Source organism: Eimeria necatrix, genomic scaffold, assembly GCF_000499385.1.
Source record: "Eimeria necatrix Houghton genomic scaffold, Enh_scaff157, whole genome shotgun sequence".
NCBI classification, from domain to species: Eukaryota; Apicomplexa; class Conoidasida; order Eucoccidiorida; family Eimeriidae; genus Eimeria; species Eimeria necatrix.
Window position 1 is genome coordinate 9,738 of NW_013654993.1, and position 12,480 is coordinate 22,217.

The window sequence follows — 12,480 nt, forward strand, 5'->3', positions numbered from 1 at the left end:
CATTAATGGCAAAGGAGTTAAGTGGTAAAGAATTGCATTTGTGTCCAAAGATGTCAGAGGGGGCAGCCGCTCGAGCGGCAGGAGGCCCAGCGACTGCTCCTGCAGCAGCAGCAGCAGCAGCAGCAGCAGCAGCAGCAGCAGCAGCAGCAGCAGCAGCAGCAGCAGCAGAGCAGCAGCAGCAGCAGCAGCAGCAGCAGCAGCAGCAGCAGCAGCAGCAGCAGCAGCAGCAGCAGCAGCAGCAGTGGAGTTCGTGAGGAAGTACAAATGACACTTGCAAGAAGCCCCCAAAACCCTTTTATTTGCTGCACATCTCTAGGGGCCCCTAGGGGCCCCCAAAATCGCTTTTAGGCCATTGGGGGCCCCCGGGGGGCCCCCAAGGGAAGCAGGGGCCCCTGGGGCCTCGGGGGGCCCCCTTCTGGGGCCCCCTGGGGGCCCCTGGGGGCCCCTGCTGCCAAAGTCACCCACCGTGGGGCCTGGGGCCTCGGGGGGCCCCCCAGAGTTTGGAAAGCTGGAGCTTCTGCTGGGGCTGCTGCAGCTGAGGGTACTTGTTTGGGTTTGGGGGCCCCCGGGGGCCCCTGGGGGGCCCCCGGGGGCCCCTGGGGGGCCCCCAGGGGCCCCCAAGGAAGCTGCTGAGAGCATCTCCATGAGGGTACGCAGCGGGGTGGACCCTTGCTTCCAGAAAGATGCTTCAGTTGCTGCTGCTGCTGCTGCTGCTTCCCCGCTGCCCTCTGCTGCAGCACCTGCTGCAGCACCTGCTGCAGCACCTGCTGCAGCATCTCCTACAGCGCCTGCTGCAGCACTTGCTGCAGCAGCTGCTGCTGCTTCCTCCCCTGCGCCTGCTGCTGCAGCAGCCCCGAGGGAGGGGCCCCAGGGGGGGCCCCCAGGGGGGCCCCCAGAGGCTAGCAGGCGCGGCAGCAGCAGCGGGAGGGGGGCCCCCTCAAAGCCCCTGCGGCCCCTGTGGGCTCGCTGCTGCTGCTGGTTCAGTCGGTATATATGAGTGCAGCAGGGGGGCCCCTGGGGGGGGCCCCCCTGTTCTGCTGCTGCAGTTGGGGGCCCCCTGGGGGCCCCCAGAGTCAAGGAGAGTTCTGCTTCGGATAAGTCTTCATCTGTTTCTACATACAAAGACAAGTCCCCCGTTGCTGCTGCTGCTGCTGCTGCTGCTGCTGCTGCTTCTGCTGCACCTCCGCCTGACTCAGGTGCTGCGTCCGGGGCTCCTGCAGTGTTTGCTGCAGCAGCAGCAGCTGCTGCTGCTGCTGCATCTACGTCTGCGCCTGCTGCTGCGTCGGGGGCTGCTGCAGCCTCTGCTGCTGCTGCTGCTGCTGCTTCCTGTGCTGCACCTGCTGCAGCAGGGTCCCCTGCAGCAGACGCTGCAGCAGCTGCCATGTTTCCTAATAGCTGTTTCCAAACTCTAAGGGCGGATAAACCCTAGGCAAAAAACCCTAAACCCTCAAGCCTAAACCCTAAACCCTAAACCCTAAACCCTAAACCCTAGGGCACTAGCTGCAAACCCTAGAATCCCTGGTCCAAGCTCAGGGGCCTCTCTACGCAAACTAATTCCCCTAAGCGGCCTAGGGGGGCCCCCAAACCCTTATTTGCTGCTGCTGGGGGCCCCTGCCAGTGCCTGCCAGGGGCCCCACTTCTGGCACTTTCTTACCGACAGGGGCCCCCCAAAGCCCCCTTGCCCAGCCCGCTGTGGGGCCCCCAGTGCCCTTTTAGGGGCCCACGGGGCCCCAGGGGCCCCCCTGTCCTTTTGTGCCTGAGAGGGCCCCCGGGGGCCCCGTGCCCTGCAGGGGGGCCCCTGTGCTGCGAAAAGCGCCCAAAAAAGGGTACTGTGGGGCCCCCGGGGCCCCTTAATGGCCCCACACTGAACCAGCTGAGGGAAAGACTCGCTGGGGGCCCTGCGGCTGCTTCGGGGGGCCCCCAGCGCGTGGGTGGGCCCCAAGGGCTTGCGGGGGCCCCCCTCTGCACCTGGGGAATGCCAACAGTTAAATTGTGTGTTTATTTATTTAGTTTTAAAATGTTTAATTTAAATCAATTAATGCTTTTTAGCTATAATTGAGCTCAATGGCTTGCAGAAAGGCAACAGAGAAAGGGGCTTGGAAGGCTGCGGCTGCTGGTACTGCTGCCGCTGCTGCTGCTGCTGCTGCTGCTGCTGCTGCTGCGGTGTCGCGGGCCCTGCCGCTGCTGGCCATATTGGTGGGAAAGCGAATTAAATTATGCAAATAAAAATAAAAATAAAAATAAAATTTAAATAAGAATAAATTAAAAGTTCATGAGCTTTCGGGATGTGCAGGTGGGCCCGAGATCGACGACCAACAAGCCGCAGCAGCAGCAGCAGCAGCAGCAGCAGCAGAGCAGTAGCAGCAGCGGCTTCCGCAGCTGCTGCTTTGAGAACTCCACTTTCTTCCCTATTTTTCAGATTATTTGAGTCATTTCTGTCAAATTATTTCCTTGTTAACTTCAAAAACCCCTTGGTTCTGCCCGCCTGAGGGGCCCCCGGTAGCTAACCAGGGGCCCCGGGGGCCCCCGGCTGCTGTAACGGGGGCCCCCCACACCCTTCTGTTAGTTTAGAGTTTCCTTGCAGGTTCTTATACACCTTCTATGCTTTTCCTTTTGAACACAGCGAGAAGAGCAGGCCCTGAGCCCTAAACCCTAAACCCTAAACCCTAAACCCTAAACCCTAAACCCTGCAGCATCGACAATGCCTTCCTCCCCCCCCGAACCGCCTCAAGACTCAGGTGTGGTTTTATATGCTGAAGGCGCCTTAGACCCTCACTTCAGGGGCCCCCTGGGTCCAGACGGGGGCCCCCCTGGGGGCCCCAAGGGGGGCCCCCCGGGGGGCCCCCAGGGGGGCCCCCAGGGGGGCCCCCGGCCCGCCCCGCTGCTGCCACCCTTCTCTGCTTCTCCTTATGTGCTAAAGGCAAGGCCAGGGTTTTTCTTGCCGGCCCAGAAGCTGAATCCAGCAAAGATGTATATGCAGGACTACCTGCAGCAGCAGCAGCAGCAGCAGCAGCAGCAGCAGCAGCAGCAGCAGCAACTGCAGCAGCTGCAGCAGCAGCAGATGGAACAGCTGCAGCGCATGCAACAGCTCTGGGCCAGAGCCAGCCACCTGCAGGGGGGCCCCCAGCAGCAGTGGGGCCCCCCCTCTGATATAAGAGAAGAAAGGGGGCCCCCGGGGGCCCCCTCGCGACAGTCTGTGGAGGCAGAAGAGAGGCAAGTCCCCAAACCCTAAACCCTAAACCCTAAACCCTAAACCCTAAGCCTCACAGTTTGCACTCAGGCAGCAGCGGGCGCTCACATGGAATGTGGCAGGGCCGGGGTTTACGATTTAGGGTTTGAGGTTTAGGGTTTAGGCTTTAGGGTTTAGGGTTCAAGACTTGGGGTTTAGGGTTTAGGGTTTAGGGTTTAGGGTTTAGAGTCGGTGTCTGGTGCTGCAGTGTCCCGAATGGCTCAGAAGGCTCCGACTGTGGCGTATGGCTCTATGGCAACTGCCCGGTAAGCCTGGGGTTTAGGGTTTAGGGTTTAGGGTTTAGGGTTTAGGGTTTAGGGTTTAGGGTTTAGGGTTTATTTTGAGACAACGAATATCTTTGGCTAGACGCCTATTGGCTACGATTTAGGGTTTAGGGTTTAGGGTTTAGGGTTGTTTGTTTGCACAGCTTTGCCTTTCTCGCGGCCGGCTGACTCCCTCGTGTCCGAAAGCAGAACCAAAGGCAGCAGCAGCAGCAGCAGCAGCAGCAGCAGCAGCAGCAGCAAAGGGGGGACCCGCAGCTGCTGCAGCAGCTTCGCCCCCCTGCAGTACCCTGGGGGGCCCCCCCTTGCAAGCCAAACAAGGGGGGCCCCCCTTGAGTTCCTCGAGGGCCCCCAAAGATAAAAGCAAAAGGCGCAGCAGCAAAACTAAACGCAGGACTCCCAGCCCTCAGTACCCTGGGGGCCCCCTCAGGGGCCCCCCTGGGGGCCCCCTAGGAGGGACCCCCTCGGGGGGCCCCCTGAGGGGGCCCCCAGGGGGCCCCCTGAGGGGGCCCCCTAGGGGGGCCCCTGGGGGCCCCTTGAGGGCCCCCAAAGCGAAGGTGAGGGGGCACAAGAGGGAAAGTAAAAGCGGATTTGGTGGTTTCGGAAATGGCAAAACTAGAGGATGGCCCAGCAGCAGGTCCAGCAGCAGCAGCAGCAGCAGCAGCAGGAGCAGCAGCAGCAGCAGCAGCAGGGAGCAGCGGCGGCGCAAGGTGCAGCAGCGGCAGAAGCACTTGAAGCTTTTGAGTCATTTGAGACAGGAGAGAACCCCCGAGGAAATCAGAGACAGAGAGTATGTTCTGCTGCTGCTGCTGCTGCTGCTGCATCTGCTGCTGCTGCTGCTGCTGCACTTGTTGCTGCTGCTGCTGCACCTGTGGCTGCTGCAGCATCTTTTGCTGCCGCTGCATCTGCTGCTGCTGCTGCACGTGTTGCTGCTGCTGCTGCAGAGTAATGCTTTGTCCGCGCGCTCATGTGTACAGTGCCTTTGTCCCTCAAGTAGCGTCGACACTACAACTAGGGTTTAGGGTTTAGGGTTTAGGGTTTCGGGTTTAGGGTTTAGGGTTTTGTTTTCTCAGGGATCGTCCTGTGGATGGTTTTATGAGGAATCTCGTAGGATTGGAAACGAACGAAATGAAGGAAATTTTGCTCAAGCTGTTGGATTGCAGAAGGTGCCTAAACCCTAAACCCTAAACCCTAAACCCTACACCCTAAACCCTAAACCCTCGGTTTCGTGCCATCTCATCATTTCGTTCCAGTATTCATATACAGTACATATATAATATAAACTTATTATATATTGCAAATATGCGTAAAAGAATATATATGAAAGCCAAACAAAAATATATTTGCCGAATTTGCATGCACATGCATGCACCAGTCCACACTCAAGTGTACGTACACCTGAGCTTCTAAGTAGATGAGTCTGGCCTTCAAAAAAGTTGTTGGCGAACTTTTATATCATTTCTTTTTAGACATTCATTTCCCTCGTTTTCTCGCACTTTTCCCCGCTTGCATGCATGCACTTGCATGCATGCATAAATGCATGCAAGTGCATGCACTTGCATGCACTTGCATGCACTTGCATGCACTTGCATGCACTTGCATGCACTTGCATGCACTTGTCCTTTCGCCCGTCTTTCTGTCTTTCTTCCTGCTCGGAGTTGGGAAAATAAGAAGTTTATTTTCCCCTCCAAGGGGGCGACAAAGAATGCATTTCTGCAAAACGACTTGTGCATTTTCAAGAGAAAATCAAAAGATAAATCAATTAATAATAGTTCTTTCAATGGCTGTTCACAAACACAAGTAAAAATACATTTAAATTCCAATTAATTACGAAAAAATCCCTTTCTTCTCTTAATTAAAATTTTCTTTTATTCATTTGCTGCTTTGCTGCTGCAGACTCGAAACTCAAATCCAATACGACCTGCAGCAGCTGCAGCTCTGCGACTCTCTCCTTTCCCGGGCAAACGCCTCTAAAGGGGGGGCCCCTGGGGCCCCTTCGGGGGGCCCCCTTCCCTCGGGGGCCCCTGGGGTCCCCGGGGCCCCTAACAACCCTGGGGCCCCCCCGGGGGCCCCCGGCGTTCCTGGGGCCCTTAAGGCCCCTGGGGCCCCTGCGGCTTTTGGGGCCCCTGGGACCATTGGGGTCCCTGGCGCCCCTGGGGCCCCTATGGCCCCTGGGGTCCCTGGAGCCCCTGGGGCCCCTAAGCCCCCTGGGACCATTGGGGCCCCTGGGGCCCTTGGGGCCCCTAAGTCCCCTGGGACCATTGGGGCCCCTGGGGCCCTTGGGGCCCCTGGGGCCCTTGGGGCCCCTGGGGCCCTTGGAGCCCCCGGTACGATTGGGACCCATGGGGCCCATGGGGCCCTTGGGGCCCCCACGACCATTGGGGCCCCCGGGATGCCCACAGGGGGCCCCAAAGGAGCCTTGGGGGCCCCTAAGGGCCCTTCGTCAGCCTTGGCTCAATCTCAGCAAGAGCAGCAGGGTCTGAAACGGGCTCCTTCGATCAAGGTCGCTAAGCAGCAGCAGCAGCAGCAGCAGCAGCAGCAGCAGCAGCAGCAGCAGCAGCAGGCCAAGAATGCCAACAACCAAGGGGGCCCCTCGCTAGTCGACGCTGCACTTATTGTGGGCCTACACCCCGGGGGGCCCTAAGAAATCTTCATTAGGGTTTTCAAACCCGAAATAAGGGGGCCCCCAAACCCTAAGAGGCCCCCACAACCCCAGAGAGGGGCCCCCAAACTCTTCTCTAAGGCCGCTGGACCGTAAGCAGGGGCCCCCAGGGCCTTTGGGGTTCCCTCAATTCCCCTGGGGGCCCCCTTGGGGGCCCCCTCAGGGTTCCTGGGGGTCCCCTCAGGGCACTGCGGGGGCCCCCTGAGGCCCTGCGGGGCCCCGCAGGGCCTCAGGGGGCCCCGCAGGGCCCCTGGGGGCCCCTGAGGGGCCCCCAGGGGCCCCAAGCGAAGGAATTTGCCGTGGGTTTTGGGGCCGCCCCAAGTGCAGCAGGCGCCGTGTGGCTCAAAGCCCCTAAGAAAGCCATTTTGGAACATTTCTTTTGGTACTTTTTTCTTGAAAAGAAGGGCTTGTTGAAGTCAGATTTGCTTCAAAGTCAAAGTCCTGGACTCACGAGCCTCAGGGCCCTTTCAAAAGCCAATTTGGCTCCAAAATTCAACAACGAAAATCTCCCGCTGGCCCATCTTGGGGCTGCTGGGTCTTCAGGGGGGGGGGCGGCACCCGCAGGTGCCCTAGGGGGCCCCCAGGCAACTACTGGGGCCCTCGGGGGGCCCCTGGGCACCTGTTGGGGCCCTCGGGGGGCCCCTAGGCACCTGTTGGGGCCCTCAGGGGGCCCGCAGGTACCCGTAGGGGCCCTCAGGGGGCCCCCAGGCACCCATACAAACCCTCGTGGGGGCCCCCAGGTACCCTGGGGGCCCCCCTCCCTTGAAGAGTGGCATTTTTTTGAGCTCGAGACACTGACATGGGGTTTTTCGAATAGTGGCTACACAGCGCAAAAAGTAAAACTCAATACGCCCTGGAGAGGGCTAAAGATTGAGTTGAAGGTCAGGTCGCAGGGCCGTTGCGGTGTCTGTACACCGCGAGGCCCGCGCCTGGTCAAGGCACAACAACTTGCATGCGCTGCATGCAAAGCCTCTGCATGCATGCACCTGCTGTGGTCACTTGGCGACTTTTCTCTCCTGGGTCCTTTTGTTTCCGCAGTTCATATGCGGGCCTCCTCAGTGCACATAAGTGGGACTTCGACATCTGCATGCAAAGTGGCTTGGGTGTGCACTGCTGCACAAATAGAACTTGCAGGACGCAACAGCCTCGCTCGCTCGCGCATGCGCGGTGCATGCATGCATGCGTGCATGCATGCATGCACGGTGCATGCATGCATGCGCATGCACGGCGCATGCATGCACGCGCATGCACGGCGCATGCATGCACGCGCATGCAGCGCATGCACTGGGCCCTTCTCCAGCCCCACACGCAGGGCCTGTGCACTGCACAGGCGCTGCGCACAAATGTGCAGAAAGGCTCTGTGGGGCTTTGGGGGGGCGCATGCAAGCAGCAGCCAAGTGTACGTACACCCGAAGACTGTTCCCCCTGGCTGTTGGGAGCTGCATGTGCACAGATATATGCACAAAGATAAGTTCTTGTTGCACGCAAAGTCCCAAAAGGGGCACAAAGTCTGCAACTGTATATGAGTACACATATACATTTGCGAAGAAGTACAAAAGGCAAATTCCCACGCTGCGCGCATGCACAGCCCTCGTGTGGGGCCCCGCAGGCAGATCTACAATGGGCGCTGCTGCTGCTGCTGCTGCTGCTGCTGCGCATGCAAGCGAGCTGGCCTGCTGCTAGCAAAAGAAGGGCAATTTCACTGTTTTTGGGGGGCCCCGGGGCCCCCGGGGCCCCGCGGAGGCCCCGCCGTCTCGCGCAAAAGAAAGAAAGCCGGAAGAACATGCAATTGGAAAAAGAAATGCTAAATCTGCAAAACAAGAAAAGAAATGTTACTCGCGCGCTGGCGGCGTGGAAGCTGCAAAGAATGGCCCAAATGCGTTTCTGCGTTTCGCAGTCCCGGGGCGGCTGCGGGACTTTACAGAACTAACACTTTCGTGCGAAGATACTACTAATTTCCACTCAAATTCGAAACGCATGCATGCAGCTGCATGCATGCAGCTGCATGCACGCAGCTGCATGCAGCTGCATGCACGCAGCTGCATGCACGCTGCATGCATGCAGCTGCGTGCACGCCGGCAGCTGCGCGCTGCCGCGGTGTATGTACACTCAGGACCCTTGCCCGCAAACACATTTCTCGACTTCTCTTCTGTCTTTCCCTCTTTTCAATTCAAGACAGAAGTCCTGCGGAGAAAGGGAAGCACTTTGCGTCCTCGCAGCCACGCCGGTGTCTGCTGCTGCTCTTGCTTCCCGCGCTGCTGCTGCTGCTGCTGCTGCTGCTGCTGCTGCTGCTGCGTCGTTTCTTGCTCCTTTCGCTGCTGCTGCTGCTGCCGCTTCGGGCAGCTGCTCGTAGACCTACAGTACAATGCCTGCGCACTGCAACGGCACCACCTATTCTTGCTGCTGCTGCTGCTGCTGCTGCTGCTGCTGTTTCAACTGGTCCGTCTCCGCCTCCGCAGCCCTCTCGTCTGCAGGCGTAGTTGACGGTGCTGCTGCTGCTGCTGCTGCAGTGGCACGCGGTGTTGCTGCTGGTGCTGCTTTCCGTTTTTTCTCCGCACTGCCTTCCTCAGTGCCCGGCGCAGCTGCAGCAGCAGCAGCTGCTGCTGCTGCTGCTGCTGGCGCTTTAGCTGGCGGTTGCGGGCGAGTCTGCGCGCCCGCTGGGGGAGAAGCTGCTGCTGCGGCGTTTGCCGCTGCTGCTGCTGCTGCTGCTGCTGCTGCTGCTGCAGCTGGGGTTGGGGGGGGAGTGGCGTCGGTTGCTGCTGCTGCTTCTGCGGAGTCTTCTGCGCTGGAGACGGGCGAAGTGTCTGCGTCGTCTGCTGCTTCGGTTTCGCCGCTGGGGGGCACTTGCGTGCTGGCAGCAGCAGCAGCAGCGTGCTGCTCGCCGTCGGTGAGCTCGCGTTGCTGCTGCTGCGCTGCTGCTGCTGCTGCTGCGGGGTCCGCAGCAGCAGCAGCAGCGTCTGCAGTGACCGCCTGGTCCATGAAGATGTTGGGAACCAGCCAGAAAGTGAGGGAAATCGGCAGCAAAGGACAAACCCCCATGGCCAGCCCTATGCCCAGCGGCAGCCCCGAAAAGTCGCACGCGGGGCCCCCGGGAGAAGCCAAAGTGCGAACGCCCAGCAAAGTGAAGCACAAGAAGTTGCCGCTGAGTTTGGCCATCGACTGCGCGAAGTTCTGCAGCCCCGCGACCACTGCGTACATAGTGCTTTCGATGTTTTTGGGACAGAGTCTGGAGATCAGCACGCAGCCAGGCATGAAAGCCCACATGGAGGCCACTTCTTCTATGATCGAAGCTGAACAGAAGTACCAGGCCTTGTCAGGAATGCCCAATCGCCGGTTCCAACGCAACACCATCGCCACGTCCAGCAAACTCGTCAGCTGCTGCAGCACGGAGGTCACCAGGAAAGCCCTGCGGAAGGTCCAGCGGGACACGAAGCGCTGGAAGAGCGCCACGCCCACGAAGGCGAAGACCGACTGCGCCAACGCGTTCCAAGTCAACAAGTAGCTCCAGCTGAAGTGGGGGCCGTCGGCCACGCAGTCGGGCCCGGCGCGGAGCCAGTAGGAGAACTGCGAGGAGATGTTCGGCACCAGCCACCGGCCCAGAAACATGTACAGCACTGGCTTCGCCAGGTGCGCGGGCATTGTGCAGGCCACTGTGGCTGTTATGCACACTCCCGAACAAAACCAGTAACAAATCCCCACCACGTGCATGCGGTCGCTCAACAAACCCGCCACCATCGACCCAAACGCGCACGCCGTCAGGCACAACGCGCACGCAAACAGACGCCCGTGCTCCCGCAGCAGCACGCCCTGCAACGCAGCAGCAGCAGCAGCAGCAGCAGTTTTCAGCAGCAAAACGCGAATAAAAACAATTAAAGGGCTGCAAAATGCTCGGGAAGTGCCACTGACACGCGACGCACCTTGAAACGCTCCGGCTTCGGCGTGTACGCCTCGCCCACCACCCCCGCGTGCGACTTCCACGGCCGAAACGGCCACGGCCACACCAGCAGAATCAACTGCTGCGCACACAGCGGCATGAACGGAGCCAACACCACCTGGAAAGGCAGGTGGTCCACCACGGGCCCCACCCACACGGCCTGCGCGAAGGTGCCCACGGAGGAACACAGCCACACGAAGGAAGTCAGCGAGGCCCCCGTGTGCGGCTTCTCCGCCATCTTCCGCGTGTAAGAACCCTCGCACAACAAGTCGTTGAAGCTCGCCTGCACCATTATCAAAAAGAAACCCGCGACTGCGATGCCCATCGTCAGCCGGCCCGCCGAGGCGATCAGCAAGATCGAGCCCACCACGCCGCTGCTCGAAGCCAGCAGCATGTACGAACGCTTGTGGTAACCTCCAAGTGCAAACAAGTCCGAAACCGAACCCACAATCCCCTTCACGCTCCAGGGAATCATGAACAGCGCCGTCGCCACGCTGTGCTGCTCCGCCGGCAGCTTCAGCACCTCCCGAAACACGGGAGTCGACGCCGCGATCGCCATGTGGTAAGCTGCCCCCTTCAAGAACAAGTAGTTCGACATCAGGCACAGCAACAAAGACACTCCAAACTCCATGTGCAAACGCCGGAAATACAGCGCCGGCGACCGACACGGCCGCAGGAACAAACGCCCGCAGAGGCTCTGCGAACCAGCTGCAACTCCCGCCTCGCCAGCCTCCGAAGAGGACTTCGCCGGCGCCGGAGCCACCGTGGGCAACTCCGCTTCATTTCTGCACAGAAAACCCCGACAGCGCGGCACAAACTGCCGGATCCTGCACTGCGAATCGCTAGCCAGCTAGTTGCGAAATGCGCCGAATAAGAGCTGGAAATGCAAGAAATACGGAAAGAACGGAGCGAAATAATGTAACTAAACGCCTCTACGTCGATAGGGGATGCTGGAAGCTACAATTTGAGGGTCCTTGAGGCTTACTTTGCCAGGTCCTCTAGTGCCGCCAGTTCAAGTACGGCATCAGACAGATCTGGTGCCGGCAGTGCGGCTGCATTCATTTTGAAGTTTGTCGTTGAAGAATTGTTTGACAGTTGTTGTTTTCTTTGTTCGGTTCTTTACATTTCCACAAACCTCTGTTTCGGTCCCGCGAAACGCAATAGTAGCTGCAGCTGTTTCCGCCGCTACTTCGTGGACAGCGCTGCGGTGAGCTCGGCAGCCGCTGCCGTTTCAGCGTCTTTTGCGGGTCAAAACAGCGCGAAGCTTCTGGAAATTAAAGAAAAAGAGCAGGGTAAACAGACAATATGACCGCCTTCTGCAATGGCGAAGAGAACGAAGGAGAACAGCAGTGGAAACAGCAGCAGCCTGCGGAATCTCACGGGTCTGGCGAGCGAAAGACACGTATAAATGCTTATCTTAGCTGCACAATGAAGTAACAATCTGAATCTAGGATCATAAAGGAGGATCTTAATGCTCAAAGCCCAGCCGCAACGCTACTGCGACTGAAGTGGCCCCGCGAAGATGAGCGAGAGGCTTAGTGTGTGACAATGCGAGACGGGAACTAGTGATAAGCGTGAAGAAGAGCTTCTCACCCAATGTATTCGTCTACGAGAATCAGCAATGACAAAGAGATATGGGAAAAGAAGGGTAGCAGCCGCTCCAGCTAAAGGGTGAGCCGTGGCTGTGAGCTGCAGCGGCTGGGACCGCTGGTGGGTGGGGCGCGCCAGCGGCGATTTGGCCTTCTTCACAATTATTTCGGGAACAAAGGCCGCACTTCTTGGTTTATATGATACATATAAAAGCGCCATTTAATCCTTTGCTCTGACCAGCTCATTGGCCGCCAAGATTCCAACTTCTGAATCGGTTTCCATCTGTTTGCATGAGCTCTGTGCGTGAATTATGAGACACCAGCCATCTACCACTGTGTCCCTGAAACGGCACCTACACACTGCAGGCTCGTAATTGTTGTACCATGTCAACCCGGCCACCACCTACTGCCTGAATACTTCACGACGAGAGCTTGTATTCAGTTGACATCCTTCTGCATGCGATACACGTAACTTGTGCTGGAATGACAATTGTAGAAGGTTTTGTAGCCGCGTACGAGGCTTCTGTCTCGTCACTGAAGCCCTCTAACCCTGCGGATCTGCTCTAAAGGAACGAGGGTCCCGAAGGAAGGCAGCTCCGAACTGGAGTTTCATTCCACGCATCTCGCACTCCAAGGATAGTGCAATACGGCTGCTCGGCACGGCAGCCAGTGCGTAGTTCCGCTTTACCGTCACTCCTGATGTTCATTCGGTGATGTGTCAAGTAAGTAGTCTACGAATTGGATCTATAGCTTGCTGCTGCAGCATGGTAACCTGTGGCAACGCA

General features: G+C 58.8%; 4 protein-coding genes across 4 annotated transcripts; 2 read left to right on the forward strand and 2 right to left on the reverse strand.

Annotated features, from left to right (window-relative positions):
- Nucleotides 1-50: 50 nt before the first annotated feature.
- ENH_00017510 (hypothetical protein) lies at nucleotides 51-254 on the forward strand (the record flags this gene model as incomplete). Its single annotated transcript, XM_013584432.1, has 1 exon — nucleotides 51-254. One exon carries the CDS (start codon nucleotides 51-53, stop codon nucleotides 252-254), a length of 204 nt encoding a protein of 67 aa, XP_013439886.1.
- Nucleotides 255-312: 58 nt separating this feature from the next.
- ENH_00017520 (hypothetical protein, conserved) lies at nucleotides 313-1,383 on the reverse strand (the record flags this gene model as incomplete). The annotated part of the gene is made up of 1 exon (XM_013584433.1): nucleotides 313-1,383. One exon carries the CDS (start codon nucleotides 1,381-1,383, stop codon nucleotides 313-315), a length of 1,071 nt encoding a protein of 356 aa, XP_013439887.1.
- Nucleotides 1,384-2,701: 1,318 nt separating this feature from the next.
- Nucleotides 2,702-6,154, forward strand: ENH_00017530 (hypothetical protein, conserved; the record flags this gene model as incomplete). The annotated part of the gene is made up of 5 exons (XM_013584434.1): nucleotides 2,702-3,192; nucleotides 3,438-3,495; nucleotides 3,657-4,300; nucleotides 4,584-4,676; nucleotides 5,407-6,154. 5 exons carry the CDS (start codon nucleotides 2,702-2,704, stop codon nucleotides 6,152-6,154), a joined length of 2,034 nt encoding a protein of 677 aa, XP_013439888.1.
- Nucleotides 6,155-8,563: 2,409 nt separating this feature from the next.
- Nucleotides 8,564-11,168, reverse strand: ENH_00017540 (folate/methotrexate transporter FT1, putative; the record flags this gene model as incomplete). The annotated part of the gene is made up of 3 exons (XM_013584435.1): nucleotides 8,564-9,979; nucleotides 10,090-10,891; nucleotides 11,092-11,168. 3 exons carry the CDS (start codon nucleotides 11,166-11,168, stop codon nucleotides 8,564-8,566), a joined length of 2,295 nt encoding a protein of 764 aa, XP_013439889.1.
- Nucleotides 11,169-12,480: the final 1,312 nt, after the last annotated feature.